This window comes from Chaetodon trifascialis, chromosome 8, assembly GCF_039877785.1.
Source record: "Chaetodon trifascialis isolate fChaTrf1 chromosome 8, fChaTrf1.hap1, whole genome shotgun sequence".
In the NCBI taxonomy this organism is placed as follows: Eukaryota; Metazoa; Chordata; class Actinopteri; order Chaetodontiformes; family Chaetodontidae; genus Chaetodon; species Chaetodon trifascialis.
The window spans coordinates 5276446-5297172 of record NC_092063.1 but is presented as its reverse complement, the minus strand read 5'-3'; the positions used below and the strand labels follow the sequence as shown (position 1 = coordinate 5297172).

Genomic DNA, 20727 nt, shown 5'->3' with positions numbered 1-20727 from the left:
AGGTGACGACATGAACGGGCCTAAGGACTGGGATGAGTCATCATTGGCTAACGGACAAGAAAGTGAAAACATTTTTCCTATAATGAATTCGATGTTTTTAACTATACATGGCCGTTGTAATTTAAGAAAATAACAATGATTTAAGGTCTACTTTTTACTATAACTGTTTATATCTGGACTTCCAACCGCAACCGTTTTCATCATTAATTGTACACTACAAAAATGTACGATTTCCATTAATGACGGGGGTGTGTGTATGAAGTAGTAACTTCGTCTTGTCTACCACGCACAATAGGACATTATTTTCCAGATTATGATTACACTGTGGACAATGCATTTATTTCCCTCATTAAAAATAGAAAGCACGTTACTACATATTTTTGCAATAAATTAAATTGTGCTTTTGTAGTCTTCTGTGTTTCAAAATTAAATAAGTAAAGGATAAAATAGAAAAAATAAAAATCTTTATTTTACAGCCGTTCACCTCCAATACAGTAGGGGGCAGCACTTCACTGCCGTTTGACCAAATCGAGGGCAGAAGAAAGGAACAGTTTGTCCCACCGGCGTTTTATTTAGCAGCAGAAGGTCGTCCGCAGCTTTGCGGTATTTATTTGACAGTACTGGAAACTTGAAGTAGCCCAAATAATTGGACTTTATAGCAAGTTTACGACTCGAGACACGGAGGGATGTGAGTTTTGCTGTAAAATACAGGAACGTATCTGTACGTCGTGTTTAGTCGGACTCGTTCTGAAATCTTGCTAACTACGCAAGCTAACGTTAGCAGGAGACTAACGTAGGTTAACCAACGTTAGCTACGCTGACAGCACTAAAAGCGACAAGAGACGCGGTTGAAGTGAAGACAGCCAACTAGCCAGCGAATGCTAGTTATTTTGACAAGTAAGGATTAGCTAACGCTACGTGTGAGTTAATAACCATACCAACACCGACGCAGAGTGTTAAAACTGGACCCTTGAATCCCACTGCCCGGTCTTGGACAGACACCGGGCTCAGCTTCTCAGACCCAGGATCTCTCTTCCTCAAACCGTGTGGCTGGTTTGATGGCAGCCACGGCCGGTGCCCGGCGGTTACCCATGGGTGTGCGGACATTCAGTGACTTTCTCCAGGTCGCCGCTGTGGGCTCCCCCCGCGCGTGTCGTACACCGGCTTCAAGAGGATGCCTGAGACAGAACATCAGGTGAGCCTGTCATGGAGACAGCGGAATCCATTACTGTAATGACAGCTGGTCCTTCAAAACAGAGCGACCGACACAGTGGCTCATTTGAATCAAAGGTTGAAGAGTGGGAAGGTTACATGCTAACTTTATCACGGTCGTCATATTTATGGTGGCCTTATCTCAGAAGTGTGACCGTTCTCCAATAAGGCAAGAGCTTGTGACTTTACGAGCGTACCCATGCAGCAGACCAGTACATGCATGTTGCAAGGGCCAGTTACCAATATTCAGTACTGGTCAATCAATACTGATTATGCATTTGAAAGATTCCAAGCATAGATGCTTTTCGGACACTGCTGTTATTACAATATGCTTTATAGTTTTTCCTGAACAAAAGACCACAACAGTTTTTTTTTAATGTAATTTGACAGATGTATTACTCACATGATCCTACTAAAAGCCTAAAATGTCATGAGTCATGAGGAATAGCTAATTAATGTTGGACCAACACTGTATTGCTTGTTAAAGCTTATATCAGCTGATGTAGACAGTATATTTATGTACTGAGTTCGTCCACAGTTGGGGGAGTTCTTTAGAGCTGAAACGATCAATGAATTGGGTGTTGATTATCAAATTAATCTGCCACTATTTTGATAACAGTTTTGAGTAATTGTTCAAGAAAAAATGTCATAATTTCCTGATTCCACCTCCCAAAATGTGAATATTTTCTAGTTTGTTCACTCCTGTATGACAGCAAACTGATTATCTTTGTGTTGTGGACAAAACAAGACATTTTAGGACTTCATCTTGGGCTTTGGGAAACACTGATTGATGTTTTTCACAATTTTATGACTTTTTATAGACCAAGCGAATAATTGGTCAATCAAGAAAATAATCAACAGATTAATCGACAGAGAAATAAATCGCTCATTGTGTTCTCCTTTCATTCCTGATCATATTTGTAGAGGTTTATAAATTATAGCAAATAGCGAAAATAGTGTCATAGCTGATAGACCCCAAAAAGGCAGTAAAAGCTCATTTAAATATTGTTGTAGCAAAACTATTCTGAAATATGATGCGATTTTAAGGTCACTTTGGTCACCCCCATCCCCACTGAGTAATGATACATTTTTCTAATCATGTGTTAGCCACTAGTTATTACACATTTGCCCAGGTTACCTACAGGAAAAGACACTGAAATGTTGCAACAAGCCTGAGTGGTTGTGACATGACACCTTTTCGCTCCGCGTGTTGGCTCAACTCAGAAAATACCAGCACACTCACAACACAGAGACCTTCCGGTGCTTACTGGTCTGGTGCTCTTTGTCTGCTCACAGATTTCATTCGCTGGAAACTGGAATGTAGTGGACCTTTTTTTTTGTTGTGCATTGTGCCTGTGGCACTCTTTCCAGAATGTGGCTTACAGGACATTTCCTCTTACCTTTTAGACACTTGTCATCATGTGGCATTTTGATGACAAGAACTCCCAGAGTGCTTTGCCTTCAAGACTGGGACACAATGACAACTGTTCCTCAAAGCAGAAACTTCATCAGTCTCACCAACAAAAGGAAGGAGTACTCCGAGCGTAGGATACTTGGGTAATTTTTCCTGCATGAGCTAATAACAACTTTACCTCTTAAGTGTTTCTTTTTTAAAGATCTTGACCTTGCAATGCTGTCTGTCATAGGTTTTCTATGCAGGAAATGTACGATGTGGTGGCCAATGTTGATGAGTACAAGCACTTTGTGCCCTGGTGTAAGAAGTCCCAGACCATCATGAAAAGAGCAGGCCACTCCAAAGCCCAACTTGAAGTGGGATTCCCTCCAGTGGTGGAGAGATACACATCTATGATCACTAGTGTCCGCCCTCATCTAGTTAAAGTAAGTGCCGCCAGCTTCACTGAATCTGTCAGTAAAGACGCATCTGACCTGTTTAATGTAACCTCTGTTGATGGCAGCTGTATCTGATATTGCTGTAATTTAAATAAGAGACACCAGTTGAAATTAATAATGTTTATGATGTTAAGAAGCACTAATTGCTGAAAATCCCCACTTCTAATCACAGAGTTTGTCTTTTGGGTGATTTTAGGCAGTGTGCACAGACGGAAAGCTCTTCAACCACCTGGAGACGATATGGCGCTTCAGTCCTGGCATTCCCGGTTACCCTCGTACCTGCACGGTAGACTTTTCTGTAAGTAGCCCGCGGCTTACTTCCTGTTGTGATTTATCGACTGTGTATCAGACCCTCTGCCCCTCTTTGTGCATTTTTTTTTGTAATTACTTTGATTAAAGGATTGGCTCAACATTTTGGGGGAAAGGTAACACCTTGCAGTGGATGAGATGCAGATGATCCCATAGAAAAGCTCAGGGAAGTGGCTTTGTACTGATCTTTAACAGAGAGGGAGCAGTTAACTGAAGTGTTTTTAAATAGTATTTTTCAGTTTTACAAGAGAAAAAACCGCAAGGATGAGGACGAACGGGTTGGTTTGACAGCCTGGCTAATCACTCCAGACTTTTTCCTGAGATTTTCTCTGGAACTGTCAGAGACCTCCCCCCACACATGAGACAGCCCTGAATAGGGGAAAGAGCTTCTTAGCGTTCCTGCAGAGAGTTAAATGAGAAGCTCATACAGCTGTTTAATCTGTACAATAAATAAAAGTCTACAGCCAGCACATAGTTACCTTAGCTTTTGTGCAAATACTGGAAGCCTGGAAAATAGCTAGCCTGGCAAACAAAGCCTAAAGCAAGTTGTGATTATTTGCATTGACTCTTTTTTTGGTGGGAGCAGTGACTTCCTGGAGTCTTTCTTTGCAATGACAACACGTCAGTAAGTCACTGTGCAGAGCAAAGAAATAGTTCCAGACAGAGCCAGACCAGCTGTTTCCACTCTTTATACAAAGCTAAATGTGTGCTAGTTGAGTTGCAGCTTTATGGTGATGGTACAGACATGAGAGTGATCTCCTTCTTCTCATCTAACCCACAACAAGTGTCCATCCTCTATTGTTGCCATGTTTCATAACGTCCGTAGAGAGTTTATGTCTGAAGAAGGGCTGAGGCCTGAAACGCCACATGGTGGTAGACTAATAGATTTTAATGGGAACATTATGTGCGTGGACACTATTTTCCTGTGTCTCACATGAACTTCTGTCCTTCACTTATTTGGATGTGTAGACTTTAAAAACCTTTTGCATGCCGTGCTTAAAGACTCATCTATTCTCTCTGGAGTATACTCAATAGATAATTACAGTTTATTGTTTTTGTTTCTTCAACAGATATCCTTTGAGTTCCGCTCTTTGCTGCACTCCCAGTTAGCCACCATGTTCTTCGACGAGGTTGTAAAGCAGAATGTGGCCGCGTTCGAGCGGCGAGCCTGTAAGCTCTACGGCCCAGAGACTCGCATCCCACGAGAGCTGATGTTTCACGAGGTGCACCAGACGTGATCTTGGCACCTGTACATCCTCATCTGGCCTTAACCGTACCCACCTTTATCCACACCAACCTGCATGACGCTGCTTCGCCCCCCCATCACTTCAAGTCTCCGCCGCTGCAGACATGGCTCCTGAAGACGTCAGACGTCCAGCTCCTGTAAGCATTACGCTGGAACTCCTGCCTCACCTGATTCTTGCTTCTGTCCTCCTCCTCGTGTTAAGTCTGTTCACTTTCTGTCTACCTCCATTTAAGGGATCTTTGTCTAGCAGGGGTTCCATTGCTCTTGCTCCATGGCAGTTACAAGCTGTATTTATGTAACCAAAACAGTAAATCATTGCAACACCATGTCACCAATGGTAGAGAGTCGACTATTATTTTAAATGAGCAGTGTAGTGACACTGAACAAAGCATCCATTTATTTTTCTATAAAAGCCCAGACTTTTGCTCTTCAGTGGGATCAAGTCTTATTGTTCACTGCGACCTGAAGGTCACTTCACTGACACGTTATCGAGGTAAAAGTGTGACCAGTTTTCCATTCACTTCAGCACTTGGATCAGCTGATTGTTAGCTTATTCTCTGCCTTTACTTTTATCATTTGCATTTATTTCAACTTGAAGTTTTAATATATTGTTTGATGTTCAGTAGTAAACTCGGTGTAAAAGGATCATTCATTTCGTCCTTTTTAACTCATCATCAGTGGTTATATGCGCATTTGTTCTGTTTTATTCGGGTTCAAATTAAGTGTGCCATGTCTGGGACGTTGAGAGAGTGTTCAGACAGTATCACAGATGTTTAGTGAGCTCTGCCCTCAATTGGCTTTTTTTTTTTCTTTTTTTTTTTTTGCTTTAAGTTGGCTGTTGTGCTGTGAGAATTGTGTTTTTTTTGGACATTGAGACTTGGCCTGCTAGTTTTAATCATGCCTTATGTTGCAGCTCAGCACAGGTAACCGTCACAAGATTAACAGAGGTGGGTGGGTGAATCCATGGACAGACTGGAGAGTACTATGAAATGCTGTAAATGGGATTACAGCAAAAAAAAATCACCCATCACAAACAAATACCTTACCACACACAGCGAATCCTAAAATCACCACCAGGCAACCACTCGCTTTAAACTATCAGCAACACGGAGTGAAGTAGTTCGACTCCAGTTAGGTCAGAATCAGATACTGTGACACGCACACATCACTTCCACACGATGCTTCAGCTGTGGTTTTTAAAGAGGCTGCTGGCAAGTGAGACGGTTGGTAGAAGAGGGTGATTATTACGGATGGGAGAGAGAAAGTGTAAATGCAGTCATTGGTGGAGCATGTTTCTGCGCCTCTGCTTGGCAGATTTGTTGCTTTTTTCCCTTTGTGTAATACATTACAATGCATTTGACATCTCACAAAAAGCGGGACTTTGACCGACGTTGCTCGTCGTTAAGTATGGGTAAACCTCCTACCATTTGGTGAGATACTTGCACAAACTTTTAGTAAATACATCAAAGCGGCGCCAACCAGCCTTTTTTTAAAAGATGAAAATATCCAGGAGATTTTCTGGAAAGTATTTAAATAGTGTAGTAATCCATATTTATCACAATCCAGCTGATTACTGAAGCGATAACAAGCTGTTTTCCTTTTGTATTTTATGGTCCATCTCGTAAAGGTCATCAGTGGGATGTTACTCCTCTGCCACGTACGCTGAGTATAAAATATACTGCTGGGCTGTAGAAGCAATCATTATCAATCATTTATCATTGTTAATGGGTTTCATGTTTATTTTTTGGATGTTTTTAGTTAAATTTAGTCATACATTTTGATGCATGAATGTAATTGGCAAAGACAAATATAGTCGACAACATTTTCCGGTTCGTGTTACATTGTTTGGGCGCTCAGCTGGGATTCATATTTCATATTAAGCATCCCAGAGGTGACTGACATGCTCGAGTTGCCACAGGTCAATGGAAGAAGCCAGCAGTGTGCAACCTTCCTCACAACAGGCAGTTCGTTACGTCCACGTGGTCCAAGTCTCACGGTCCAATAAAACTGCAGATTTTTAAAGCTGGATTTTGGCTTCAGAGTTGATTTGGTTCTTGTTCTCTGTTGGTGAGGCGATCAGAAACGAATCATCAATGCATGAAGAATGTTTATTCAATCAAAATGTGAAAAAAAAAAAACTCATTAAAAGATTGTTAGATGCCTTTTCTGAGTGTTATATCCTTAAGAAATTGAGTAGATTAAGTCTATTTTTCAGTAATTCTGCTCTGGCATGTTGTTCATATGTTAGAGTGCATATTTAACACCAAGGTTTTATTTTCAGTTTGCTGCATACAGATTTAATTTAATGCCAAGTTTCATTATTGTGGGTGCCAACACTAGTAGTATTTTAATATTTAAAGGGTATTATATGATCACCTCAGCCCTCCATCCACAGTTTATTTCCAGATTGTCAAACTGCAGGTGCATGAACGACCTTTGGTCTACTTGTGGCAGCCTCACTGACTGAAGAGTATATTTCCTAAGGTTTGCAGTCCAATCACTTCTTCCATTCAAGCAAAAATGTATCTTTGTAAATACTGTGGGTGTATTTCAGAGCTTTGTTATTTAAATAAAAAAGCAGGTGGAATTCATGTCTGTGTGTGCGGTTTTGAAGTCATTTGCAACTCAGAAGAGTCTGATTCCTCTTTCTGCGTATTCGCTGATTTGACTGCAAAGCATTTCTTTCAAGGCTGCAGTCAAACTAATTTAGATAAGGCTCAGCGATTAATGGCATGGAATCGAGGTTCCTTATTAGTGCCTCACTTCGTCACACACACACGCAGGCAGAGGAAAGACAGAGTGGGTACGGGGACAGAGGGTGGATTCAGCTGACCGGGCAAGAAACCGGAGTGGGGTGATGGTATGTGGGGCAGCTATTAATAACAGCACATAGTAGAGGTGGGAATCTGAACATCTTTCTTCATGTCAACTGTCTTTATTACATAAAACTCAGGCCTCACCAAACACGTCTCATCACAGATGAAGATGCAGAACAAAATAAAGACACATTCACATTGCCGGCCAACAACAGGAGCCTCGAGAGGTAAAGGTATTGCTAGAAATACTGATTTTGTCCGAGTCAGCTGTGTCCTCAACAAAAGGGACTCGTGACTCTTTAACGGAGCAGAAGTTACAGACATGACAGGAATTCTCGTAAAAGCCAGAGAGGAAGAATCGTCCGTCAGCTGAGCGGACACTGACCTCGCTTTTCAGGGGATTTTGTATTCAGCTCTAGATTTCATCATTTGGAAAAGCAGGTGGTCCGCTCTGTTTTACAGGCGGTTTTCTACACTATGAACAAAACCAGACCAAGAAGTGTTAATAAAAACCTTTATTATTTTTCACTTTTTGTTAGATTTTCCAATATTTGCTCTTCAAAGCTTTTCTTGCCCATTTGACCCATCCAGCCCCATCCCCCAAGAGTTTCTCTGATGAATCCATCTGCAATGAATTCTCCCAGTTATCATGTACGACCTTCATGCTCCTCTACGATCAAAATAACCACGTCTCTTTAGCCACAACGCGGAAGAACACAACACGCAACATAAACATGGCTGATGAAGCTGGAAGGTAGTAACAGAGCTTCAAGCAGCTGAGTGAACTACTGACTAACACAGCGAGAACGGGTTGAAAGAAAGAAGAAAAAAAAAAAAAAGATGAGAGCTTTAACTACACAAAAATGGAGTGTTGACAAACCTGGCGCTTAAGAGCAAGCTTGAATCATTGAAGTGAAAACACCTGAAAGACAGCACCTGTTTAGCCCACGGAGATAGGCGAGAAATCGTGTATGTACAAGATAGCTGCGGCTTTTCTTTTTGTTCGTTGTCGAAATTTCACAGTGACCAGCGGGACTGAACACGACAGTGGGACTGGACACCACGACGCTGGTGGTAAACTACGGTAATCATTGTGGTTATTACAAGCAAGTGATCGCACAGAGCTCATACATTCAAGCTATACATATATATACCTATGTACACAAAGTATAAATAAAACCACATAATGAGAACCCAAAGATTATAGTTTTATACATATTCAACACCAAAAAAAACTGTAAAAGGGACACAATCAAACTGGGAGGGTTCTACCGCTACGAATTAGGAAATCCAATCAAGCAAGTGCTCATTTTGGAGTAGTGGATGTTTAAAGCGCTCTCCTGTGGGGATAAAGTAACAAACATACACTCAAATAAGAAAGGACTTTGACAATCACAAAGCCCCCCCCCCCCCCCCCCCCGACTCCCATCCCATGTTTTATTCAAGCTTGCTCTTAAGGATTTACCACAGGCTGCCAATTACAACACCCTTTGCTCACATCTTAATTATCACCGTCACTGTACATTATTCATGATTCTCTACCAACCTGAAGACTGTTTGAGCAGAGACCCATTAAAAATAGTAAAGCAAGTTAACGGAAAGGAAAGGAGCGGAGGAAAATAGTTTCCCTACAGACAAAACAGTTATTTTGATCATAGAGGGAACACAGGTCATGATTAAAAAGAAAAAAAAAACATGTTGGAGAAGAAGAGGACACCAAAGATTTAAAGGGGCAGTATCTTTTAACTGAGCTTCGTGTTTTTGAATGTATATCCTGAACAGCTTGTGAATTTTAATTGTGAGGACCTTTTATTTTTTTGTCTGAACTGGAGTGTCATAAATGGGAGTGAAGCGCAGGGATTGACTGGGTGGGATGATGTCTGGGAAAACTCCATAGAAGAAACTGAGCTGAGAGTCTTAACTGGGGGGGAAAGGTCTTTTGCTTGGAGATATCCTACATAACAAATCACTGCATCAGCCAAAAGCAGCAAAGGTCGAGTCAGGTGTTGAACTTTAGATCTTTAAACAAAGGGGGTATAATTCACTCCCACAATTCCCTTTGAATGCCACTGCCTATTCATAGCTTAGACGCCGTGCCCAATGACAAACACGCAGGCGCTGCACTGGGGAAAATCTTAGCGATGCTAGCAGACTTCTACTGGAACATAGTTTGAGCCTACGATGGGTTACATGTATGTGTGTCTCATGTTTTCACCTCTCATGTTCCAAGCATGGAGCCATGCTGGGAAAACGTGCGAGTGGTCAACTGAACACACGTGAACACTAAGCGTGTGGCGATTTAAAAAGGCCCTTCTTTTGTGAAATGACATTAAAAGCGTACTGTCTCTTTGAATCCCATTGAATCCCTGGGGTTGGAAATGACAGGGGGTCAACTTTATGTCTGTGTTTTGATATTTCCACCTCCTCCCACCCTTCACACTAACCCCCGGCTCCTTTCAGGTGGTTCTTCAGCCTGACTTGGCTCCCACCAGTGTCATCAGTCCATCTGTGCTCATGGACTTGGGGCGCTCCAGGGGGAAGCCCAGGGCTCTACTCCACACCAGCTGGGCGAGCACGCCGAGGGCTCGGGACACGCCGAACAGCACGGTGTAGTAATTCATCTCAGTCATTCCATAGTACTGCACAGACGGGGGGGGGACACAGACAGGCATGTCAGGGCCTGTATTTGCAAACATAAGTTGCCAAATGTGTGATTTAAAGCCACCATGAGCGTCTCACCTGCAGCAGCACCCCACTGTGGGCATCAACATTGGGCCAGGGGTTCTTGGCCTTACCCTGCTCCAGCAGCACATTGGGCACAATCTTATAAAGCTGGGAAACCAACTTGAACATGGGGTCGTTGGGCAGGTGCTTCTGGGCAAACTCCCGCTGGCAGGTGTAACGTGGGTCAGTCTTCCTCAGGACAGCATGGCCATAGCCTGGCACCACCTGTGGAGAGAGAGAGAGAGAGAGAGAGAGAGAGAGAGAGAGAGAGAGAGAGAGAGAGAGAGAGAGAGAGAGAGAGAGGACAAATGTCCCTCAACTTCTGAACTGTGCTGAGATCTTGCAACTCCAGCTGGTTATCATCTTTGTGCAACAGTTTTTGAGCAGTTGTTTATCAAAAATAAAAAGACATAAGCTGTGTCAAGCAAGGAAGAACAGAAAGAATTCACCAAATTTGAATTTTATGCAAAGTTCATTTGCTTTGTTCTCATTCAGGAAGTAATTTGATACAACTGTTTTAGGAAATGTGCTGCCTGAGAGATGGGCTCTGATGGGATCGCTGTACCAACGCCCCCGAGCGTGATTGCTGTGTTTACATGTAGCAAAATGGACTGAAAAGCTCCAGGAGCAAAGCCATCCTTCAAAACAAAAAAAATCAACGGCAGTGTGGCAGAATTGAGTCCTGACATCCCCACCAGGTTCATCCCGATTTTATGAGTTCAAAGAACGAGTTCATCGTGAACTGGCTGAAGTGTCTTTACCCTTCCAGACTTGAGCGTGTTCCAGATGTAATCCCTCATCCTCTCATCAGACACTTCTCCACCCATTTCCTTCTGCAAGGCAGTCAGCCACACCAGCACCTCCTGTGCGACGCAGAAGAAAACACACGTTGATGAGTCGAAACTGAACTTCAAACCAGTGTACAGTGTAAATACAAAAAATACCACAGCAGGGGAGTGTGGCAGAAACGCGTGAACAGGCTGACACACGCTCTCTTCTGTTTGTGTCTTGGGAATTTTCAATGCTGGCATCACATTTGAAAGAAGCCCGAAGTCATTTCACTATAAAACTCTGGCAACATGTCAAAATCATCAGTGTGTGAGCAAACTAGGAATTAAATGAGAGCCAAAACTCTCATCTGATTGCTCATTGGTGGGAATGGCTTGGGCATGCTGTCAAGACTCAAAAAAATACAGCCAAATCATACAACCAGTAATACAGTTAAGAATACTAATACAACTGATTAGTTAACAATAAAACAGATGGTAAAATGGAAGGTGGAACAGGGAGCTTTGGCACGTGTGAGCTGCAGGGGTGACTGGAAAACAAGCCGTGGAGATTAGCAGTCATTCAACTCTGAATTAAGTTTTGCAGTTCATCCTCTGTGCTGTTCAGCTGCTGTGTTCACATGTGTCACAGTAGTGAGGATAAAAAAATAAAAATCAAACCTGAATTGTCACATTGTGTGAAAAGAGCTGGCATTAAACTGTTTCAACAGGCTTTTTTCACCACAGACACTTTGACTTGTCATAGTGAGAAGAGCACAGGTGTTACTAATAACATTAACAATGGCTCCATTCTGTTCATGTCCCAGTAAGCCAGCATGCACAATACCAGGACTGTAAAGTGAAGCAGCTAAATGGAACTCATCCATCATCAGATTTATTAAACCTATTTCAGTTTCAGCATTTCCATTACTTTTCACACGTCCCGCAAATTGTGACATTGTCGCGAATTGTTATTGAAAGCACTGCTAACAATTTGCGACGTCACAATTTGCATGAAGACGAAGTCACATTAATGCGCAGATGTCGAAGCTTCAGAGACGGAGAGAGTTTGAGGTAGCTGCTTGTGTTCTGATTTACAATCCTTGTCTTTAAACCTGTTTTTCTCAAAATTCTTCTTCAAAAAATCCTGCTGATCAGCTGACTTTGAGTGATCATAACACTTAATACAAACCAGACATAAAAATAATAAGAACATCTGACATTGAAAAGAGCTCAAAATAAGCTTCTAGGTGATATTAAAATCTCCAAAAGGTAAAATCTCAACATGTGCTGGTTTTCCCAGATCCCATCACAAATGTCTTCTGTGTAAAAGGCCTACTGGGAGACTACTGGAGGGATCCCAGTGAGCTCTGCCTTCCACAAACCCTTCAAACCAGCAAAGCTGCATCTCTTCCATATGGGACAATGTGCTGAAAACAATGGTTTGCTTGGTACAAACCTGGTTAGCCAGGCCATGCAGAGGACCAGCCAAACCATTCATGGCAGCGGAGAAGGACAGGTATGGGTCAGACAGGGCGCTGCCCACCAAGTGGCTGGTGTGGGCACTGACGTTGCCTCCTTCATGGTCACTGTAGATTACAAAAAAAAAAAGAAGTTACAAATCAAACATTGACTAAACTACAACCCTGTTTGTTGGACACTGCTGTCCAATCACTGACTGACGTGGGAAGAGTGGCTGTTTACCTCCTCTGCATGTCTGAACATTACCTGTGCTCCTCCCTGTGCAGCTTGAATGTGAAATATTCACCAGAGAGAACTCACAACGCTCTCGTCGCTTTGGCTGCATGTATTCTGCTTGGTGATCAGGTTTGATGCCTAAACAAATTACAGGCTGTGTAAAATAACATCCGGTATTAATTAAACGAAACCATTTGAACTCATGTGGTATGCAGTCAGGTCAGGACAGCAGAGGTGTTGTCAGTGCGGAACAGGAGCAGTAGCACCACACAGATGACTGCATGAGTGAGGATCCTCCTGTGAACTTTGGCTGACATGCCCATACATGTACATGACATGACATGACTAAACAACCAAGACCAATGCACCCTCAAGCAAGGTGCTCTGAGTTAATGAACAATCTCACACTAAATGTTTAAAGGTCTAAATCCAAATGATTTTTACACTGAGCTCAACTTTGCGGCAGAATCTGCTGCTACAGGGTTTAAAGGAAGGAATCCTCCAGTCACATCACGCTCATTATTTAAGGCTCAAGTGTTATGTTTCAGTCAAACGGATTGGAAAATGGCCCTGCTATCGACTGGCGACCAGTCCAGGGTGTACCCCGCCTCTCGCCCGTTGACAGCTGGGATAGGTTCCAGCCCCCCCGCAACCCGAAAGGGACAGGCGTATAGAAAATGGATGGATGGATGGATGGATTACAAAATGTTTATTTTATCTTGTGAAATTAAGGACATTACACGCCTTTATCAATCTTTTGATACAAAACCCTGATTCCAAAACAGCTGGGACATTGTGTAAAATGTAAATAAAACCAGAATTCAGTCACCTGCAAACAAACTGTGTTTAACAACAGCTGTTTTTCAAAGTGTCACTGAATCCATGTAGTAATATGCTTCATCCAATCATGTGTTCACAAAGCAGTCAACCTCGCTTGTGAACGACTGAGCCTTTCCAGGATGCCCCTCATACCAATCATGATGCTATCACCTGTCACCAATGAACCTGTTTACCTGTGGAATGATCCAAACAGGTGATTTTGGAGCGTTCCACATCTTTCCCAGTCTTTAGTTGCTCCTGTCCCGACGTGTTTGAAATGTGCTGCTGCATCAGATTCAGAATAAGCAGATATTTACACAAATCTATGAAGTTGAGGTTGAATTTGTGCTGTTTTCATCTGAACATTTGTCAAAGAGGATTAGCAAATTCTATGTTTTATTCACGTTTTATACAGCGACCTAACTTTTTTTGGAATTAAGTGTTTGTTAGATTTAAGTGTTTCACTTCAACATGTTATCCCTTTGATTCTTTTTTCTGTAAAAATCCATAAATAAGCTTAATATCATCTTAGTCCTTGGGGAAATAAAAAGATCCACTGTTCGAAGTGGACATCATCTAAATTCTGCTTCAAGCTTGACGTTTAACTTACATTAAAATTGCAAAGTGTGATGTTAGGCTCATTGCAATAATACTTGCATGCCTTGCTCTACACTGGCTATGTTGTTCTCTGGGTTGTCTGTAGACATATTAATAGCACTGCACTATGTATTTAATTTGTAATTCTATGTATTCTTACTTTCTTATTTTTCATTTGATTGATGAGATGCTTGGTGGGTGGGTTGGGGTGGGGTTGTTATAGTTCATATTGTATGTTTATGTACATTTTGTATCTAAGTTAAAATGTCAATAAATATATGTTTATAAAAAAAATTGCAAAGTGTGACTAGAAACTGAAGCAGATCCTGTGAAAAACGCTGAGAATCAAAAATCAACGACAGTTTCTAATCTGATAGGCACGTTTCAAGCCGCACCTGTGGATGGTGAGGTAGAGCCTCATTAGCTCAGTGAACTGGGCATCACTGTAGCCCAGCATGTTGGTGAAGTTGTGGGACCAGTCCAGGTTGGAGTCGATGGCTCCGATACTGCTGCCTTCGCGATACAGGTTACGGTAGATCTTGGCAGCAATGCAGGGCAGCTTGGCAATCAAGTCCATGGAGTCTTCATAGACAAACTAGGAGAACAAAGGTAAAAGGATTTGGAAAGAATACATGAAACCAGGCCAAAATCCTACAGCTCTGCTAGCAGCCCTGTGAGGTTGTACAACAGAAAACAACATTGTTGGATTGAGGTAAAAATGACTGATCATCTTAGGGCCATGAATGTCTGTACAGCACTCACTGGCAATCCATCTAATAGTCCACATATTTCAATGCGGACATTTAGCCACCAGCCTGTGAAGATGATGGTTTTGTGTGTGTGCAGATGTAAACTCACCTCCCAGTACTTGGACTTGTGGACACCCTCAGAGTAGGCCCGAGCAAAGCTGCTCTCACTGTTCAGGGCTGTGATGGCAGCGCTGAACTGGGACATGGGGTGGAGGTTTGTGGGGAAGTTATCCAGCATGGTGACAACATGAGAGGGAAGCGCTGCTCTCTTCGCCCACTCTTTGGACACCCAGTTCACCTGGAGCAGAGGCAAGAAGCAACACAAGTGGGTGACCTGAAATATTCCCTTTTCTGCACTTTCTATAGCAGGTCAGGGGTCACGTAACCGAATATTTTTCCATCAGCGACTAAAGTTTTCCAAAAAATTACAATTAAAGTGACAGGTAACAACAGATTGACAGTTTTGACGACCCTGTCTGTCAAAATCACAGACAGAGACAGTCGAACACAAACTATGCATCAGATTTTACAAGTTGCTGACCATGCACACATACACAGGTTTAGTTTCAATTTTACTTTCCTACTAACGATAAAAACTTTCGGTCAGGGAGGAAAAACTTTGATCTAACCGATCCTCCTGAGCTGACTTCTTTGAATCAGTAGCATATGGGTTAAACTAATTATATCAAAGAACAAAGGGTAAAGAGGCTATTCCTTATCTGAAATGTTGAGATCAGCTAAAAGGAGAACGCTTATCAGTCGCATAATCCTCATATCACTGTTTGAGGTGATAGCTGGCAGCAATATATAGCCTATTTACGGTAGACACTGTCTCTGCTTCCACTTAAGTAAGACGGTGTTCTTAAGTCATACATAAAAATGTAACATCGCATAAACATTTGTAACATTTGCATTATTATAACAAGTCAACAGTAATCATGCTGCCCCTCACACAGTATTATGTTCCTCTTTAAGCTCATAACTCACCTTTGTCTACATTTATTATTCTGCAGGAAGAAGCAGTTTTGAAAATGCTGAATCAGTGTGGATTATGTCAAAATCAGACAGGCGGTGTCTGAGCACGGGCGCTGACAGATGGATGGAGACAATGAACAGCTGCACAGCCCTCCCTCATTATAACTCTAGTGTCCAATAACCTCTGCCGCTCCAGTGCTCCTGTCCCACTCACCTGCTCCTCAGTGGGCACCTGTCCTGTGACCAGCAACCAGAAGAGGCCCTCAGGCAGCGGCTCCTGACCTCCTGGAGCTTTAGGGAGCAACTTCTGGCACTCTGGAATGCTGTAGCCCCGGAAGCGGATGCCCTGTGTATCAAAGGAGAGAGGGGGAGTGAAGATACGAATTCAAATTATCCCGAAATGCCCCATCAAAGTGAGTGTCCGCAAGCTGCCAACATGAGCCATCCAATGAATTTGGATAATTCAATATCTCATTCCCTGTGGTGGCCTGCTGACAGGATACAAGAGAGCAATCCCACTCTGGCACTGAAAGATCTCAGCTTCAGTAAGAAAGCAATCACAGAAAGTGCCTGTGAGGCAGGCAAATCAGGGGTGTTCAAATGATAAAACCGCTTTAAAAATCACAATACTTTTCACTTTTGAGGTATACCTACCTCCTCAGGATCCAATACGGAGGTCTCGTACACCAGACCCTTCATCCCTCTCATACCTCCATAGACCTGTGGGTGAAAACAAAAGCATACAGAGACATGACCTTTTGGAAACAGCTGTGTGTTTGCAGTAACAACAATTATGTAACACTGGACCTTCACAGCTATGATCTACTGACTACTCTGACTGACTAAAGCTCCACAATCTTGGTTATCAATGGCTGCCCAGTCCTTTCCAAAGACAGGAAGAAATAACCTAAATCCTACATGATGATCAGTATGTAATATCATGCTTTGATATAAGAAAATGCACTTAGACAGGCCAAATCTGAAAGCTTACTTCTTGTTGAAAGTGAAACAGACCCACGTCAGGATCTTAGACAACTCCAAAAATCTCCACGGCTACAAGCCAGAGGTCAGAGGTGATACACAGGATGATGCAGTTGTTACACTTGTGTGTGTGTGTATGAATAAATGGGAGCAGTGCGAGTTGGCAGTGACAGTAGAGGTTGAGTGAGTCAGCTAAAAAGTCTCCGCTGGCAGGAAACAGTCCAGCTTCATGTTGTGACCTCTGACAGAGATGACCGAACAGTGATACCTGACACAGTAAATCAGGCTGGGCTGACCAAGATTGGGTGAGGGCAATGTTCCTCTTCTAATCTAATCATGGTTGAACACCGACAACCTCCTTCCTCCATTAATATAGCGGCTTTGTTTCTCATTGATTTATGGTTCTCGTTGATTTATGGTTCTCGTTCTATTCTGACCCATTGGCACATGCAACATTCACTTTATTTTGTTCAGCATGTCAAGAGTTACTCACCATGTCAACAGTAACCTGTCCTATGTTGGTTTTGCCATACTGTTGCTTAAAGTTCTTGATTCTGGTCTGCTCTTTAGGGATAAGGTCTGACAGAACATCCTTCAGATTCTGTAAAAGTACAATATTTAAGTCAGGCATTGAATGTCAAAATAAAACACATTCTTCTGGCGTGAACTGGAGTTCATTAAACAGGCTATATGTAAACATTTTCAGAAACACATTAATCTGTAGCTCCACAACGGTCAGCATGTTCTATTAATACTCACAAAAGCACAGCTACAACCAGTGCCTTTTCCAAATACTGCTCAGAGATTACCACTTCAACTGCAGAAAAGTGATGTGGGAAAGTGAAGCAAGCTGACAACACTGAATATGAACAGAGTGTGCTTACTGTTGTTGATGCGCTGGCATTTCTGGCAGCCACAAGGAAGTAGGTGGCATTCTGTAGAATAGACAAAAAAATAAGAAGATTTGGATTATTAGTGGCACAACCACAAACCCTAATAAAAAATTTAAAGGCAGAGCCGCACTTCAAGCCTGTTAATATCTGCTGAACTGAGACCACCTTGCGGCAGCTCAAAATATTCTGGACAACTGACTTCCTACACAGGGGACTGCAGTGCTTTTTGTTGATGGTCCTCCAGTTAACATCTATGGACTGAGTAAACCAAAAGGCAGACTTTAAATTCATCATGCTCATTTTTGAGCAGTGAGCAACATCTACAGACCAGTTCTTAACATTATAAATACAGTTTCTATGTGATTATTTTACACAGAGCTACGGCTGTGAGCATTTGCCCTTCAGGGCATGACTGGGGTTAATGCTAGAAAATCATCAAGGATCTCAGTTAAGCCTTCCCCGTACTGACTTCATTCTCCCCTCTGCATAAGATGACTGGGCAGATGACTACTAACAGCTGCAATGAATAACTACAGAGGTGAAGACTGTGCCTGTCAATCTTTTAACAAACTGAAGTCTTGTAATTGATTGACAATGAAGACGTTCAGAGTCAGGCGCGTATTGTTCCACTTCTATTGAAGAGTAAAAAGACCAGACACACCATCACCAATCTACAATATCAGAATGTACGATTGATTGAAGAGGTCACATGCTTTCGAGTTTCCCATAATTGTGAAAAAAAAAATGCACAGATAAGCGGAAAAAATATATAACGTATTCCACCGAGAAAACAGACATTTCTGTATAATTAATGGTGCTTGGTTCTTAAGCCTCAGACTGTTATTGGAGCTGGGACAAGACAAGGGGGGACGTAGGAGAGATTAAAAAACTACTGGCTCTGGTTATGAAAGTGTTTGGTGGCTAGTAAGCTCAGTGACAGTAGTGAGAAGTTGAGCCGGCTGGTGCTCACCACAGAAACAGGACTCCTCTGTCATCTTATTAAAATCATCAATGGGAGAGGGAGGAGTCTGGGGGACAGGGGACAGCTGGCTCTGTTCCCAAACGGGATCCCCTTCCCACAACCACAACTGGTGAGAGTGGATAAAGGACTGACAGGGCTCACCGAAACAAAAGGTAGGATCTTACGTCACGACAAACACACTACACAGCTGAGAGATTACATAACAGCTCAGGGTCTTAAATATAGAGCGCCAGTTTCACTCGGTCACCGTCAGCTTCCTGCCTTGGAGAAAGGTTAATGTAACTACACTGGACAGAAGGGTATTGGAGTCAACCCAGAAAGGTCTAATTACACTAAATAATGTATTTATTATTGACTTATTTTGTTAAGTAAACAAAAATAAACATAAAACCTGGCTTGAAGGGGAATCTTTGTAGGAGCAAACGCACACACCTTGAGTCTGTTAAGGACACCTTAATAGTTAGATGTAAGAAACACTGCATTTATTCTATATTAATCTTTAAAATTAAAAAAAAAAAAATTATATTAAGCATTAGTTGAATCAACATTTCCGCTCTGTCCTTGTCCCCCATCCTGTCAATCACATGATTTTCAGTCATACTACTAAGGCAAAAGACTTTATGGTCAACGTACGATAACTCTCCTGAACAAAGATTCCAAATGATAAGTGAGAAATTTTGAGTGTGATACGGGTTATTTCAACATATTTCTAATTACTAGACTGACAACAGGGACATAACCCCCATCCAGTGTGTGCAGGACGCCATTTAGGCACTGATTACTTGCTTGGAAGATGGGGTAGGGGGTAGGTTATCAAAAATTCTTCAGTGATGGATGACAGAAATTGATATGAGGGTCATTAAGTGTACACAGTCTGGGCTGGGAGGTCAGTGGAGTAAGACAGTAGGTTGGGTCAGCATGGAGGGCAACTTACTTCATTACTGGCAGGTGGCCTGGCCAAAGCATACGCCAGCATATAGCCAGGTGTAACAATTATTAAATTACTCTTAGAGCAATTCCTATCTCCTAATCACATGCTAAAATGCTAAAATCTGCCTACGGAGATCACACGTTTTAGCTGGTGTTAGATGTCAGAATACAGTAAACACTAGTTTCTCCAGTACTATATAACTCTTACATTTTGGAGATCGAACAAAATATTCCAGGACTTCATCAAGTGAGGTGCCATTAGATAATTGGCTGAAATCTTAACGTGAAGGTCAACGAGGCTGGTGAAGCCGGGTCTAAAAGCAATTACATCGTATCTGTAACGGATCAAAAAAAAATTATTATCTTTGTTAATAACAAAGAAACTGGACAAGAGAAGCCGTATCACCACGTTAACGAGGTCTAGTCACCACTGGTTCAAGAAACATGTCAGGCGTTGACATACCAGGCCAACAGATAGCAACGGTTCCTATGCTAACGTTAGCTAGCAAGACACAAGTTCACAAACAATTCAATGCGAACGTTTCGATATTCCTTTATAAAACGATGAGAAATGCCGGGTACTCTCTAAAACATTCCCATTGTTTTAGCAATTACCTGCCACGCTCTTACTCAACAGAATTTCACAATGCGGTTAGCTATGCTATGCTAGCTAGCATTGACTAGTTTGCCATTACGTCGTCAGCCGGCTAATCTAACGTTAGCTCCCAAGGTACCGTGCACAGTTGTGACAAAGCGGCATCGAGGCCGTTTCTAGTTCTCTTACCTTTGAATTGAGCAGTTTGGGTGCTAACCTGCTGACCGTCAGGAAGGACATTGTGTCTGTGTAAAAGTCTTATTTCCTCTTATTCTTTACAACTAAAGAAGCCGCTGCCAGTGCACCGCGGAGTTGGTTGAAGGTGCCCCTCCAGAAAGCAGAAGGTTGAAGAGGGATTCTGGCCCGCAAGCAGCAGCATTGTTGATTGGACGATAGGCTGGGTCGGTTCAACAGCGTATCTGGATTGGATTGGTTAGAGGGCCATTTGCTGTACGCTGATTGGACAGAGGACCACCCGCTGTCTATGACGGCAGTGAAGATAAGGGTCTGTTCAAGAACAACCTTCCTAAATGGTCTCCTTTCTTCGATTCAGATGAACTGCTGCGATACAGCTGACAGCCCG

At 42.4% G+C, this 20727-nt stretch overlaps 2 protein-coding genes across 2 annotated transcripts; one reads left to right on the top strand and one right to left on the bottom strand.

Moving 5' to 3' along the window:
• Positions 1-536: 536 nt before the first annotated feature.
• coq10a (coenzyme Q10A) lies at positions 537-7208 on the top strand. The gene is made up of 5 exons (XM_070967815.1): positions 537-1195; positions 2620-2769; positions 2859-3051; positions 3260-3361; positions 4443-7208. Exons 1-5 carry the CDS (start codon positions 1059-1061, stop codon positions 4608-4610), a joined length of 750 nt encoding a protein of 249 aa, XP_070823916.1. The 5' UTR covers positions 537-1058; the 3' UTR covers positions 4611-7208.
• Positions 7209-7931: 723 nt separating this feature from the next.
• cs (citrate synthase) lies at positions 7932-20511 on the bottom strand. The gene is made up of 11 exons (XM_070967814.1): positions 20334-20511; positions 17629-17679; positions 17238-17345; positions 16418-16483; positions 15978-16109; positions 14898-15086; positions 14435-14634; positions 12385-12514; positions 10920-11021; positions 10174-10383; positions 7932-10073 (listed from the first exon to the last, which is right to left on the bottom strand). Exons 1-11 carry the CDS (start codon positions 20382-20384, stop codon positions 9903-9905), a joined length of 1410 nt encoding a protein of 469 aa, XP_070823915.1. The 5' UTR covers positions 20385-20511; the 3' UTR covers positions 7932-9902.
• Between the last annotated feature and the right edge of the window lie 216 nt (positions 20512-20727).